The sequence below is a fragment of the Momordica charantia genome (genome assembly GCF_013281855.1).
Source record: "Momordica charantia cultivar OHB3-1 chromosome 11 unlocalized genomic scaffold, Mcharantia_2.0 BLBB01000011.1, whole genome shotgun sequence".
NCBI classification, from domain to species: domain Eukaryota; kingdom Viridiplantae; phylum Streptophyta; class Magnoliopsida; order Cucurbitales; family Cucurbitaceae; genus Momordica; species Momordica charantia.
This window is the reverse complement of record NW_028275159.1, coordinates 9,389,746-9,405,247: the sequence shown is the minus strand read 5'-3', so window position 1 is coordinate 9,405,247 and position 15,502 is coordinate 9,389,746. Positions and strand designations below refer to the sequence as shown.

The 15,502-nt window shown below is 35.2% G+C and overlaps 2 protein-coding genes across 5 annotated transcripts; both read left to right on the top strand.

Moving 5' to 3' along the window:
• The first annotated feature begins 630 nt into the window (after nucleotides 1-630).
• Nucleotides 631-1,282, top strand: LOC111010473 (Chaperone DnaJ-domain superfamily protein). Its single transcript, XM_022283922.2, has one exon. The coding sequence runs from the start codon at nucleotides 757-759 to the stop codon at nucleotides 1,111-1,113; it is 357 nt and encodes a 118-aa protein (XP_022139614.1). The 5' UTR covers nucleotides 631-756; the 3' UTR covers nucleotides 1,114-1,282.
• Nucleotides 1,283-5,225: 3,943 nt separating this feature from the next.
• DDI1 (ubiquitin family protein) lies at nucleotides 5,226-15,123 on the top strand. Of its 4 annotated transcripts, none has more exons than XM_088119887.1 (16): nucleotides 5,226-5,502; nucleotides 5,643-5,675; nucleotides 5,974-6,101; nucleotides 8,113-8,221; nucleotides 9,200-9,316; nucleotides 9,401-9,466; nucleotides 9,792-9,854; nucleotides 9,940-9,984; nucleotides 10,202-10,263; nucleotides 12,053-12,146; nucleotides 12,292-12,384; nucleotides 12,493-12,562; nucleotides 12,664-12,734; nucleotides 13,887-13,941; nucleotides 14,258-14,337; nucleotides 14,793-15,123. In XM_088119887.1, exons 1-16 carry the CDS (start codon nucleotides 5,437-5,439, stop codon nucleotides 14,916-14,918), a joined length of 1,278 nt encoding a protein of 425 aa, XP_087976013.1. In that variant the 5' UTR covers nucleotides 5,226-5,436; the 3' UTR covers nucleotides 14,919-15,123. The 4 variants fall into 4 exon arrangements, with proteins under 4 accessions (XP_087976013.1, XP_087976012.1, XP_087976014.1 ...); XM_088119886.1 differs by having other exon boundaries at nucleotides 14,255-14,337; XM_088119888.1 differs by having other exon boundaries at nucleotides 5,227-5,502; nucleotides 14,255-14,280.
• Nucleotides 15,124-15,502: the final 379 nt, after the last annotated feature.

The following is a 15,502-nucleotide window of genomic DNA, read 5'->3' as shown; positions in this document are numbered from 1 at the left end:
ATTGAAGAAATCAAATTGAATAAAAAAAACTCTGAGATGGAAGTAGTACTACAGTAGTATATAAATAATGACATGAGATAAAAAGAGAAATAAAATGGAGAATGAGATGAAATAAAAAAATAAAAAAATAAAAAAAAAAAGAAAAGGGAGAAGAAGATGAGAAAGAAAGAGAATAAAGAAAATAGGGAAGGCAATGCAAATAATTACTTTATTTTCATTTCTTGTACATCCAAACAAAAAATTTAATTTTTATTTATTTAAACTCTATCAAAACTTATTGTATTGCAAATATAATTAAAAATTTGAAATCATTTTTATAATTTAAAATCTTGGAATTTGAAATAATCGGATAAAAAACCTTGACGTAGTATCTACGAAACGAACTATTGAACTTAACCCAGACCAAATGATCAAATTAATAATGGACCCGACTCGGTCCAGCCTTGGGCCACACGTAATCAACCCGGTCCGAGTCAGCAAACATCACGACATGAAAAATATCATAAGCAAAAAGTTTCTAGAAACACGAGGAGAAAAATAGAAAGAAAAAAAAAAAAAATAAATCTCCCACGTGTGGGCTCCACAACACGTCTCAAAAACCGACAGAGCCTTACGGTTTCTTCATTAATCTTGGTGCTCAGTCCCCCTGGAAAAGCCCTAATCCCCCTGCCATTAAAATCCTCCTTCACCACCATCGCCATTTCTCAGATCTCCAAATTCACTTTCGATTCCCTCTCCCTCTCCGCAGTTTCTTCCATGTCCGCCTCCGCCAAGCTCTTCGCGCCACCTCTGGCCTCCGGATCGCGCCGCTCCTCCGCCAGCTTCTACGACATCCTCCGAGTCAACCACAACGCCTCCTCCGTCGAGATCAAGACCGCCTACCGGAGTCTCGCCAAGATCTATCATCCGGATTCGTCGCGGAAATCGGACTGCGATGGATCTAGTTTCATTGAGATTCACAATGCGTACGAGACGCTTTCGGATCCTGCTACTAGGGCTCATTACGACCTCGCTTTGGCCGCTCTCACCAGACGCTCTTATCTGTACTCCGTCGGGAGTAGATCCCGCCCGAGGCCGCCGCACCGGCGGTGGGAAACCGATCAGTGCTGGTAGAGGTCGGAATGGAATTAGATCGTAGAGAATTTGTAAGTCGCGTCTCGATTTGGATGTGGCATTTGTACAGAGATGTTTTTGAATGTTCTTCTTCGTATTAGAGTAAATATTGCGGCCATTTTTTCTCTTTTTTGTTCAAAATGGTGAGTCAACCAATCTCTTTCTATGATCTTGATTTCTTTCTGTTGATTTTCTCTTCCTGTGCAATTGAGTACTGAAGAACTTTGGATCGAAGATGCGTATTTTTCCTGCATTTCTTTGCTTGCAAAAGAATTGAAGAACGTTAGTTTTCTTTTATCGAGACGTGATTTTGAAGGAAAAATTAAACTTAGATTTGTTTCAATATCTTTGGAGGCAGTTAAAAATTAAAATTGGCGTCCACTTTTGGATATCATTGTTGAAGAGGAAAAGACGAAAATGTTACTGAATTTATGCACTCGCTCGTCATGTCTTTTCTTCTCCATAACTCATTGCGTCTCTTTAGGAATTAGTTAAATTACATATATATATATATATATTTTTTTTTTTTTTCAATTTAGTCAAAGTTTTATTATACTTTATTATTAGGAATGGTAAAAGTTCAACTTAGATGATTATACTCCAAAAATAAGTCACGTAAATTAAATGTGAATCGGTAATTATGATTAAAATAAGATTAGCTACAAATTATATCCGTTGTTTTTTTTCCTTTACAAAATTGAGAATCTTATTATCTTATTTATTGAAGAAAAATAAGTAGTGAGAATTTTACTATTTGAAGTAGAGATGCTTTAATTTAACTATATTTAGGGTTGGTTTTACCAGTCTTGTGTTAATGCGAATTATTTAAAAATTATTTAGGTTGATGTAATTATTGGGAGTAGAGTTGGGCGGCTCGAAAATTTTTGCATATGAATCCTTGATACTTGCAAAGTACGAGACAATTATGGAATGAACTCGAGGTCACATTTAAATATTTTTGTAAGGATTTGTAACCAAATGTAAAGCCCTCTCTTATAAGTCGTAAATATTGAGGGATCGTCAACCTATGACATAGCTTAATTAGTTAATATATTATTAAATTTAATTAGTTAATATATATACTAAATCAAAATTTCGAAGGTTCAATTATACTTTCACATGTTGAACGTGAAATGGCTCGGCCATGTGTCCAAACTAGAAGAGAGGGTGCAACTTCTTGTAGGCCTCATGTAGATCATGAGGTCATATGGTGAGGCTCAATCTTATATAACAGTTGAGCGAATAGAAATTAAGGAAGGTTTTTCATCGTCTAATATCTTCCAAGGTGTATCGGGATGGAATGACAAATGAACGATCAAAATCAAACTCAAACGTAACATGAAATAAACTAATAGAAACTAAACTTATATCCAATGATGATATCTTTTCAAAATACATAATAAATTTATACTATTTAGTGTAATTTCTCTACTATTTTCAATGTTAAATATCAACGTAATCAAAATTTCAAAATGAATGAAAACAATAAACAAATATGAATATCCTAAAATTGTGAATATTGTATTTATATTGTCTCAAACATCAACCGTTTGATTCTCTCCTCACCGCCTCTGACTATGATATGAATACTTAATTCAATGAAAGATAGGTAAATTAATTATAGATTAAAATTTTATCTAGGAAAGGGACGGGAAGACCTTTGTTTGTTCAAGATTTGACCAAATCCATGAAGTTTAGTAACAAAACGAGCTAACTATTCAAACCAGCTGAAATGATGCAAGGATGAGACTTGCAAAATAGAGTAAGTACACTCCGACGTTCAAATCAGTAATTCATCAAACTATATCCGAGAAAACATAGTTTCGTGTACCTGAAAATAATTCAGAAACTCTCTATTTATAGGTTGAGCTTCCGATAAACCCCTAACGATTGTTAGAGGTTTGTTCCTGCAGAAGTAAATATAGGTCGACTCGATTGATAACTCAAGCAATTGAGGTATAAGGTTAGATTAATATCTCAAATGGCTGGGACGTTAGACTTTGGTCGACTTGACATGGAACATGGATCATGGTCGTCGTTAGTAGTTCGGCTCGACCTTTACAAAGGTCCAAGCTATAGTTTCATGTGTGAGTCACTATAGCTCATTATTGTTGAGCATATAGTCACTAGTAGTTGAGCATATCATATGTCGACACATGACTAGTGAAAAATCACTTTTAACAATCATATTGCTCTACTTCTCTCGTTGTCATCCCTAACTCTAATGTGCCAAAACAACATAGCGATCCAGATCAAAATAGTTATTTTATTGTAAAACTATATTGAAATTTATTATTTTTATATGTATTTTTTTTAATTTTATCTATGTTTTAATTTGATCTAACCAAAAGACACGAGACAGTAATTTTTGGAAGTTAAATCACAAGTTTTGAAATCACAAACAATTATGTAACTGTTGGACGAGAAATTCAATAAGTGAAAACTTGAATTTATGAATTTGTATTTGTATTTAATGAATATAGTGTTACAATCTCTAATTGTGATCCTCTAATTAATTCTCATAGATGTGAACTTTAATTCGAGGGCTTGTGAGCTTATTCTCGAATCAATGAGTCTACGCCTTCAGCTTCTAGCGTATTGAAGAATCTTTAGAGTCTTCGGTTGTAAAGCTTGATGCTCGACGAAGTTTGTGGCTTGATGAAGTCTTCGGCTTGTTTGATGAGATCTGCAGCTTGATGAAGTACTTTAATTCGTGAGTTATTCGGCTTGTAGCTTGTGAAGTTCTTCAGTCCGTTGCTTGGCGAAGAGAAGATTTAGAATTCTTGAAGTCTCGTAGTCTTCAAGTCTTCCACTTCAGTTCTTCGAGTCTTCTTGGTTTTGAATGCTTCACGCTCTAAATGGTTGCAGATGACTCTGAAAGCTTTGAATATCCAATGCTTATGGATCTTTCTGAATCCCTCAAATGAGAGGTGACCTACTCTATTTATAGAGTTTGGTGGGTCTTGTATGGGTCATGGGTTTTAATGGGTCGTGGGCTTGGGCCAATCTCTTTATGGGTTTTGATCCAATTAGTTGATTTCATCGGACAACCATAAGGGAGACACACGACATGATTAGATTAGTCGATTTTAAAATTAATTTAGGACATGTGTAATTTTATCATTAGTCCCAAATGTTAATTTTGTAACGTGACATTTAGTAATTAGCCGAAATTTCTCGTTCAATAGTGACGTTTTAATCAAAGAATTAAATAAAATAACGATTTTCTTCTACATCAACCAAATAATGAAATATAATTTGATTTTATAGAAATATAGTCATAACAAATATTTAACTTAAAAATAAATATTTTACTATTTAAAATAACTTAAAAATTATTGACGTTAATATCATGTCTATAAATATTTTATTGATATATATATTTTTATTTTGTTGGATGTTATGAAAATATCAACTCATTCCTATATTTATGTCTAATCCCATATTGATATATTGATATGATACCGATGATAGATGAAAATATTACACAAACCATTTAATATCCTCTAAATACACTCTCTTATTTTATCTTACATTTTAAAATTGATTTTACCAGATAATTTTCAAAATTTATTTTGACTACGGAAGTAACTTTTAAAGGGTTACAAGTTTTGAAATCATGAACTTTGCTTAACTTTTAAATCGATCAAACATAACAACAATCTTTTTTGAGATCGACAATACATGAAGATAATACGAGCTTAACTCAACTATATTCTCAATTAAAAAGTCGTGAGATGGAATCATCTCTACTTGGTTGTATTAAAAAAAAAAACACATGAGGATTTAATTTCTAACTTTAGGTCGAAAAAATAATTAGAGTTTATCCCATATTTTGTTTGAAACTGCGAATCTGATCTTAGTTCAAAATATATATCATCAACGGAAAAATTGGATGAGTTGAATTAAAATAATACAACATGTAAAAGTGAAGATTTCAACATAGGATATTTTGTTAAAAATAGGTGTCTTATCAGTTGAGTCACGATCGGTTTAGTAAAAAAAAAAAAATTAGGAAAAATTATGAAGAAGCAAATTCAATCCCTAGAATTTGAACCGCTTCAACTAACATCCAATTGGGAAATTGCAAAAGCCCCCAAAAAAAGAAAAAAAGAAACAAAAAAAGACTAAACTGAACTTTTGGGGAGTGTTCTTTTATCTCACCCGCAAGAAAAAAGATTTCTTAATCCCCAAGTTCTTCGTAAAGTAGAAGCCGAGCTCCGTAATTTAACTCAGATTTCTAGGCGAAGGCTTCCGCATCGTGGAGCAACAGCAAGGTACCATAAGCGATTCAGTTTGCAGAAGAAGAACAAGTAGAAGAAGATGAGAATCACTGTAATGACTGCCGACGAACAGATTCTTTCCTTGGATGTTGATCCTAATGAATCTGTAAGTTTCTTTATCTCGTTTATTCTCAGAACTCCCAACTCCTATTTCCTGCATTATCTCGTTTCTTCAATTATTCTCACTTTCTTCTTACCCTGGATTGCCCCCTGATGTTAGAGTTCTTCCTTTTTACTGCCAATTAGGTTGAAAACGTGAAAGCTCTTCTTGAGGTTGAGGTGAGAATCTTTCTATTATCTTGATTATTGTGCTCGGTAGTTGGGGGAATTTTTGATATGGAACTTGACATTTGGATCTTTATCGCGTAAACCCAACTCCTATTATCAAGGTTGCCGCGATGGCAAATTTGCTACTCTTTGTGATCCAAGAACATTGTACATTTACGATTAGGCTGAGTGGAAGTTCTCTTTCTTAATTTTCGTTGGGATCAACTTTTCTTTCAACTTAACAGTTGATTTGGTTGTTGAGACTTGAATGGTCATCTCATTCTGTCTGTTTGACTTTGTTGCTGCTCAGACCCAAGTACCACTTCAGCAGCAGCAGCTGTTGTACAATGGAAAGGAGATGAAAAATTTTGAAAAATTGAGTGGCTTGGGTGTTAAAGACGAGGATCTGATTATGATGGTATCAGCTGGCGCTTCAAGGTACGTTTCTCAGACTGCAGCATCTTTTACTTTGATCTGAAGGTGCAGACTTATAGGATACCTGATACCATAGCCTAGTAATTTCACCCAAATAATAATGATTTCCTATGGCTTTGATGGATAGATGGGTTAGTTCATTGTATTCTACTTGTTAGTAATTTCCAAATTGTTTTATTTACTGAGATTTTAACCGAGTAACTTTCTATACCACAATACATAATAAATGGGGATAAAATCTAAAGATGCCCCTATAGTTTTTTCCTCTAACTAATCTAGTCTTTAACAAACGCCAATTGGGACCTCCTATTAACTCTTTTATAATCGACCCTTCAGTTGATTTTTCATCTGTTTGATGAATACATTTTCATACTATTTGTCTAGAAGAAGCCTACCATCTCAGTCAGGTCTCCTCTTTCTTACACTTCCGGCATAATATAAAGAAGATAGTATGCTACACATCATGGGAATACAGCTGCCTCCCAAAAACTCAAAGTCGAACAACATCAATTTGATGCCCTTACATTCTCTATATTTGAGTTTAACCACAAGCTCATATATGTGAATCTCTTGATAAAAATGAACTCATCAAGCTGAAAATTACGAACCATTCCTTGTGTTTGTTAAAAATAACAATCTTACCTAACCCATTGGAATTGTTTAAGAACAGAGAAGTTCTTCATTCTAGCTAATGGTAAGCCTAGTGGCAAGAAATTTTGCTTCCAGAGGTAGTAGGCAAGGCAACCTTTTTGTCTCCTTTTCTTTCCTTGGGGTGGTGGATGTTCTCAGTAGGCTATTGTCCACAGGGAGGGATAGAGGTTCAGTCGAAGACCTTCCTGTAGGGGGTGGGTAATGTACATCTTAGTGATAAGCAGTTTGCTAATGACACTATCTTCTTCTATCGATGAAGGATTTATTTGTTTATATGAAGAATATTCTACAAATCTTTGAATTCATTTGTGGTCCTAGAATCAACAAGAAAAAGTATTTTGTGGCTGGTGGTAATTGTGATAAAGCTGAACTTTTTACGGAGCTCATTTGGTGGGGTATGTGGTCTTTTCCTTACTTATTGATATACTTAGGTCTACTAGCCTTGGGCCATAACCCTTATGAGAAACCTTAATGAAGATACCTTTCATTCTTGGGGTCTTCATTTCAATATGAATTGTTGAAGGAAAGTGATGAAGGGACTTCTAGTGATAGAGAGAGCTTAAAGGTAGGTATTCAGGAGGAGGATGAGAAACTATTTCAATGGGACAATCTTAATGTTGTGGTGTGAAGATGTTTACACTAGGATTTGTACTAGGCTACAGAGGGGCTAAGAGAAGTTACTGATCCCATTTTTGCTCGTAACTTGTTCCATGCAAACAAAGTGTTTGTGAGAGTTCATGATTCTAAGCAAGCATGGATCAAGTTATTCTTTCACTTTGATGTTCCTTTGGTCACTGTAAACTATATGGACACTCTATTTTGCTGGGATATCATCAGAAGATCAACTTGTTAAAAATTGAATGCCTTTTACAAGTGTGTTCTGTAGAGTAAGGTCTTTGTTAGGCAATCTCGTATAAAAGGTCACCCATGTTCTTTTAAATAATTTTCGAGATTAGGAAAATGCCTGGGACAGAATTCGTTGATCTTTTGTAGCTCAAAGAATGTAAGATATCAATATTTTGGGATTGCATTTGGTTATACTCTTGAGGGTGTGAAGTTTGGGAACGTGCAATACACTGAGGTGACTTTTTTTGGTTATTGTTCAAGGGAGGAAGACAGGAGTAGATTGGTGATGTTATTTCAATTGGGTACGTGAATATCTTTTCTGGTTTAGTGGGAAGAGTGTGTTGTGAAATTTAGTGATTGCTTTAGCCTTTAGAAGTCACCTGTCTCTTATTAATCATCTGTTTGATGCTTGTGGAAATTAAGTTATGCCTTTTGTGTTAGTAGATCTATAAAATTTCATATTATCTCACACCTATGCATGCCTTTTATTCTTAATCTAATATCCATAACCTTGCAGTGCTTCTACCAACAATTTGAGCTTCAACCCAGATGGTTCTGCAGTGAACCCTGAAGCCTTCCAGCAACACATTAGACGTGATTCAAATACAATGGCTCAGCTATTTCAGGTAAAAACTAACTTGATGGTTCTTTCCAACAAAGATTTGCTTTTGAGATACAAATCACAACTTATTTTTTTTTTTTGGGCAACAAAACAAAATTATCATTGATATTTGAAGAGTTACAACGAGGATATAACTGACTCCAAAAAGGATATAAAGACTCCAATACGAATATGAAGACTCCAATAAGGATATAAAGACTTCCCTTATAGATTACGAGTAAGCAAGCCAATTTGAATTGATTGCACTTACAGAATAGTTACTGAAGTCACTAGAATTAGCACACAAGAAGCCACGTGGTATCTAATTAGTTCCAACCTATCAAGAATCTTTGTCTTCAAATAATTTTTCAGCCCAATTTCTCCAAAACAATGCTTGAATTGAATTAACCCACAAGCTTCTCTGCTGAATCTATGTCCTCCACTAACTGTTGAACATGATTCTTAACAGTGGCATAAATTACCCAAGAGATTCCAAATCCTTTGCATCAAAAAATCCCAAAATAGCTGAAAGAAAGCATGAAAACTGTTTTCTCCTGACTTGAACATAGCACACACATACTTAGGTTGATATTCCAGAAAGGACGGCATTTTTTAAGCCCTGTCAGATGCATTTACACCAGTAAGTAATATCCAAACCAGAAAATTGACTTTTCTAGGACTTATGGTCTTCAATAATGCTTTAAGCCACCTCCTCTGAAATCACGATTTAATCAAAAACATACCTAACGTGTTCAGGCCTCCCAGCTCGTGACTGTGTACCAAAGATGTTCTATCATTTTTTGTATTTGTGCGTTTGATTCCCACTACTTGGACAGTTCATTCATACATAAACATGATAGCAAGATGTTGGGTCATGATTGCTATGTACTGGGAGTGCAGGCTAATTGATTCTCTCTGTCAACTTGTATCTGTATCTAGCTTCACTTTTATGACTATTATGCAATTAGTGAATAATTGTTCAAGACATTCATGGGCACTACAGAGTGATCCTGAATTGGCCCAAGCTATTGTTGGGAACGACCTTAATAATCTGCAACAGATTTTACGTGAGCGTAACCGTCAGAGATCTGTATTACAACGCCAACAAGAAGAGGAGATGGTGAGTAGGTTATTTATTATTCTTTCTTTAATAGTGTAATTGATTGAAAATCTGATTTCTTTCTCCTTATTTCTTGGCTATTAGGCCCTTCTATATGCAGATCCTTTTGATGTTGAGGCCCAAAAGAAGATTGAAGCTGCTATTCGCCAGGTTAGAATAGTTTATCATCCTCTTTTCTTCCAGCATAAATTACAAGTTGTTGCCTAGTGACATTGACATCGGCGGTCAAATGGTGGGTGGAACTGGTTTGGGCTTGTATGAAGATTATTTTTCCACCAACAAAATAAGGATGGCGAGAGGGCTCTGACGGGTTCTATTTTGGATTTCTCTTTTACCGTGTCGGGCATTTGTTGTCCCCTGTGCCAAATTCTTACCTGGTTGAAATGGAAGAGTTATTGATAATAAGCAGTGTTTGATTACCGACCTCAGTTTTCATTATATTAAAAATGATATAAAATTATCAATACTTGTGCAGAAAGGAATTGATGAAAATTGGGCTGCAGCTCTTGAACATAATCCTGAAGCTTTTGCTAGGGTGGTAAGTATTACATTGACCAACATTGTCCACATGTATTGTATTTTGTTTCATGGTTGATTTTGAGGTTTCAAATGTAACTCTTCAGGTCATGTTATATGTTGACATGGAAGTTAATGGTGTTCCATTAAAGGTAAGGGTCTAACACACATCCTTAATGTTAATTTTTTCTTCTACTACATTTTAGAATAACGTGAGAAGGCACTCCTTTTCAACTGGTTACTTGCATTAACGGTCCTTGATTAATAACTAGATTCATTTTAAAACAGATCCAACTGTTTGTGAGATATGAACATTGTTTATTTATGACTGAGGGAGAAATGTTAAGTGTTTTCATGGTATTGTTTTAGGCATTTGTTGACAGCGGTGCTCAATCAACAATTATATCGAAAAGCTGTGCTGAGAAATGTGGGTATGTGGTATCTAGCCTATGACTACTATGCTGATTTTGCCCCTCTTTACACTGAAACCATTAATTGCTTTTTATCATTATTAGTTCTATGCATTACCTGATGAAATTTATGAAATGAATAGTACGTGGCATGGTTTAACTTGAAGGAAAAGGGGTGATATACGACAGATAATTTTATGTAACATTATCAAATTCTTCAATCGCATGCTTACACTTCTGAAATAGGATTGTTACTTGTTGGAGGAACCCCCTTTTAGAGAAGAATAAGAAAAAATATTGAGAATTTTTGTTTGTGCGAGAGGCGACTGCTCTCCCCTCTCGTTCTTTCATTGGTTTTGTTAGAAGGTGAGGATGCTTGGAGTGCTTTGATTGTCATTAAATAGAAAATCTTTGGGGTGCTTAACAAGGAGGGAGGAAGGAAAGTTCATATGGTGGAGCAGGGAAAGGTAGAAAGTCATCCTTAGATTTTGAGCTGGGTACAGTAACACGGGTAAGAGATTGTTTGGTGGGGGTTGTGGAATTTCCAAAATCAAGGGTTTTATTTAGGAAGAGATGGTTGGAATCAGCTTTAATCTATGTTATGATGGCATTCAACTCCAAGAGAAAGTTTGTGTGATAACTCTTGTACCTTCCAGAGGGATAAGGTCTTACTTCATAGTCCAGGCAGGTAGACTGGGACAATGGTGGATGTCTCCCTTAAGCATATGCTAGAGGGTTTTCTTCTTGTTCGTCCAATGGATGAGAGGAGATGGGTGTTAATGCTAGTGTCGGGCCTTGGAACATGAAGGTGGTGGCTGACTAAAGATGGTTGCTTTTAGTGAACGATGAGTGTTGATGGATGGAGTTCCTCTTTGCATTTAATGAATATGATTTCTTAATTGGTTGCTTTTTGTGGAGAGCTGGAGATTCGAAGAAAATGTGGATTCGCTCCTTGGGTTTGTTAAGGTGTAGATGAAAGAAAGGTTGGAAGGCATCATTCCATGATTTTTGTATTTTAGGTTTGGACATAAGGAATTTAACCATTCTAGCTAATATGGAATTGATGGGGGCTTCTTGTAAGGATATTCAAAACCAGAATTTATACTTGTTGTTGGTGGTTGTGATTAGGAGTAGGATTGGCTCTCCGAGGGTGGGAGGGTTGAAAATGATGATGTGGCCATTTCTCTCTCGCGCGTTTAGCTTTCTAATTTTGGAAGTTTTCCAATGTGATAGTTGGCCGGAGGGCTTCGGTGGTATATCCCATTCAAAGTGGGCCACCTTCTGGTCTAGGGTATGGGAATTTGAGGGGGTCGTTCTCTTGCTTTCTCACTTAAATTTGCTTGTCAAATTTTTTTTGCTTTTTGGTTCCTTAGGTCTCTCTCTCAACTTTAGACAGTTGATATTCCAGTAGAGGTTGAGTTTTTTGCTTTTTGGTTGCTTAGGGTCCCCCCACTGTGTGTGCGCTTCTCTCAACTTTGGAAAGTGTATTTCAAAAGAGGTTAAGTTATTTGCCTTTTGGTGCTTTTTTGTTTTTTTGTTTTTTTTTTTGGTTTCTTAACTCCATCGGTACTATTTTGAGGTCTGTTTCACTGCGGCCTAAACCACAATATTGTATTTTATGTAAGGAGGTGATTGAGGACTAGAATCATACTTAGTGGCAATGTTCCTTTTTATTGTGTGTTTTATTTTCTTGCAACTGCAGATATTATATATATATATATTTTTTGATGGATTAAAATAATGAGGTTGATTGTATTAATTAATTATTTAATAAATTTTTTTTTTTGGGGGGGGGGGGGTGGATTATCAGACTGTTGAGGCTTTTAGATCAACGTTACAAGGGCATTGCACGCGGAGTAGGCCAATCAGAGATCTTAGGTCGAATACATGTAGCTCCAATCAAGGTATTGAATCACTCGCATCTTTTTTCCCGTTTGAAGCTGGACCTATGGACAAGCTGGACCAAGCTATATTATCATGAGTATCATTTCTTCATTTTCTTTGTGCTTGGCTAAATAATTTAACATCTTCACCGGTCACCTTTTTCAGATTGGTAATATATTCTACCCCTGCTCATTTATGGTACTGGATTCTCCAAATATGGACTTCCTGTTTGGTTTGGATATGCTACGGAAACACCAGGTAGCATTCTAAGCTGTATTGGACTTGAAACTCATGGTTGAATTGTTGTTGAACAGATATCTTTCCTAGTTTTTTTGTTTTTTTTTAACATAGCTACTTTCCTGACAGTGCATTATAGATTTGAAGGAGAGTGTTTTGAGAGTTGGTGGAGGAGAGGTTTCTGTACCCTTTTTGCAAGGTTGGCCTTTCTGATTTCTGTCAAATTCGATCTCTTCCCCCACCACCACACATTTTTTTAGTATGCTGAAGCTTCCTCTCGTGTTAAAAATTTATGTTCAGAGAAAGATCTTCCCCCTTCTCTCTTTGATGAGGAAAGGCTCTCCAAGGAAGCCTCTAGCTCTGGAGCCCCAGTGAGTTCTTCTACATTATTCTCTTACTAAATTTCTTATATGTGCATTTTCAAGTAATTTGATTAGAAGTTTGTAGTCTGTCATTTCACCATTTTAATTCTACAAAGAAATTTATGAGCCTGGATTTATGGATGATCCATTATATCATGATTGACAAAGTTCATTACAAACTGATATATGTACAGACCAGGGGTACAGGTTTTGCACTTAGATATTTTTTGGTTTTTGGAGTGAGCATTTAGAGTTGGAATGAGATTTAAATTGTTATTGATTACTTTGTTTTTTCTTGAGATGAAATAAAACAAAACAAAATATCATTAAAGGAGAAGAATACAAAAAGATGGGATAAGGCATCACCCAGAAGGTAAATGGAACTTACACTAAGGGGCTCATAATACAGAATCGTTTGGACATGATACCCAATACTGTAGCAAAGTGTGATATCTAACAAGGTACCAAAAATCTTCCAAAGAATTTGAGGTATCCTTCAGTTTCTTCAAACCAGATACCCCAAGAGAAGATTAATGGAATATTATAACTTTGGGCTGATGGTTTTGATACATACTTCTTCTCTCCAATGGTTTTGCTAGACCCCAAAAAATACCTACTCTCTAGTCCTCCCATGAGAAACTCTACTCTAGGCTACAGAGTCGTGAGTTGCCATCCCAGTCAATCATCATGACAACGGTTCATATAATATTAATGTATACTAATATAATTATTAATATGCATTGATATGTATTGAATTTGGTATTGTTAATACAATATGTAGTTCGGTGGACCGAATGTCACTCATCTTCCCCACGGATTTATCGTTCCGTTCTGTAAGAAATGGAGAAAAGAAAAACAAAAATGAAAAGAGAGACAATAATTGATTGATTTGAAATCTTTTGGAGTGGGATATTAAGCTTTCAGGAAAAAGCAGCTTTAAATCTGGGAAATGATCCTTCAAAGATGTTCTAAAGTCGCAAGAAGAGTTTAAATGTGTCTTGCATCATATTACAAGTTGGAGAGCTCTCTTGTAATTGCCTTCGGGGCCTTTTGTATATTTCATACTATCACTGAAATATTTGTTTCATACCCAAAAAAAAAAAAAGGTCTCGCATCAGTCTATCTTTCTTAACCGTCCATTTTATCACTTGCTATTTCCAGGTGGCTTCAGCCCCAACAGATAACAGCAGGAATGCAAGAGCTGGGCAGCCCACAGGTGATACAGTTTACTTCTCTCTGTTCTGTGATCAATTAAAGTCATTGTCTTGATAGCTTTGGTAGTATCTTAATGTTAAATATCGGTTATAATCAAAGTGGTCTTGGATTCAAAATCTCTTTTTTGGGTTTTGGATATCCAAGAAGATGCTTATCATAATATAGCTATTCTCTCATAACTGCACTTTCTAAGGTTCATCTCCGCTGCTATTCTTTGTAAACTTCTGAGGCTTTGTGTGTTCATGTCTGAAAAATGACGTGTTCATTATTAAAACTTTACCTCTAATTTTCTTTTTCTTTTACTGTCTTAAAAGCAGGAAACGTCGGGGGAGCGGTTCAGGTAATTTTATCACGAAGATTTAGATCAAATTACAAATTCAGTCCGCAAATTTGGATGGTTGTCTATTTATTCTCTAAACATTAAATATTTTTAGTTATATTTCTGAATTTTGAATTATGATTTTTGGTAGCTTCTATGTTTGAGTTTGACCAAATGCTGACACGATGTATTAGACAAATGGCAGAAATAGGTGGTCCAGCTAGATAAAATAAGGTGGCGTAGGCGCCGAGACTTATGCTACTTTTTTCGTTTTATGTAGCTTACTCCTCTTCCTTCTACCACATGTTTATTGTGTTGTTCTAAATCAACCGAAGTTTTTCCAATAGATATGCCATGTCGTCATTTAGTCAATCAATGGTGTTAACGCTAAAGGCTACATGGAATTATGATTCAAAGTTCACAATTTTGAAGTTTAAGAAATAAATAGACAGATAGGCATCAAAGTTGAGGACCAAATTTATAACTGAATAGAAAATTGACCTTCGAACTTGTGTTTGATATTGTGATGACAGGGTCCCGATTTTGAGGCCAAAGTAGCGAAGCTCGTCGAGTTGGGATTCCAAAGAGAGGCTGTAATACAAGCTCTCAAACTATTCGATGGTAATGAAGAGCAGGCAGCTGGGTTTCTTTTTGGTTGAATAATCAGAATACAGAATGTTTGGAACCCATTTCTTTGTGGATTATATGTTTTAGATATTTCAATTTTCAATTTAATCCACAAACATTCATCTGCTTCTGCTTTCTGCTATTCAGATTTTGAACTTGTATTCAAACAATATTTATGTCAAACCAAAAGCTCAAACATTATTGATGTGAGAATGGATAATTCAAACTTAACTTTTATTTTCGTCTTCTTTCTTTAATGAGTATCTTAGAAAGGATTTTTTTTTCTTCAGGTAAAAAAAAAAACATTCAAGTAGGGATCAAATTATTAAGTACCTATGGCTATTCAATTCTTCTATATAACTTTCTAAAAAAATTAGTTAGATGCTTCATCTATAGCATTTTTAACTGTTCTTTTTCTGACGTTTTTAGAGATTTTTAAACAACTTGTGCTTATGGAAAATTTTAATAAGTAATTTTAATTGGTCAAAATATTTTATCATCTATAAGCATTTTGGAAAATATGTCAAATGCACGTTGAGTATGTTGTAATTTGCACAGGCTAATGTGTTTTTACCGAGGAACTTTAGCATTAGTTATCTATATTAGTTATCAATAC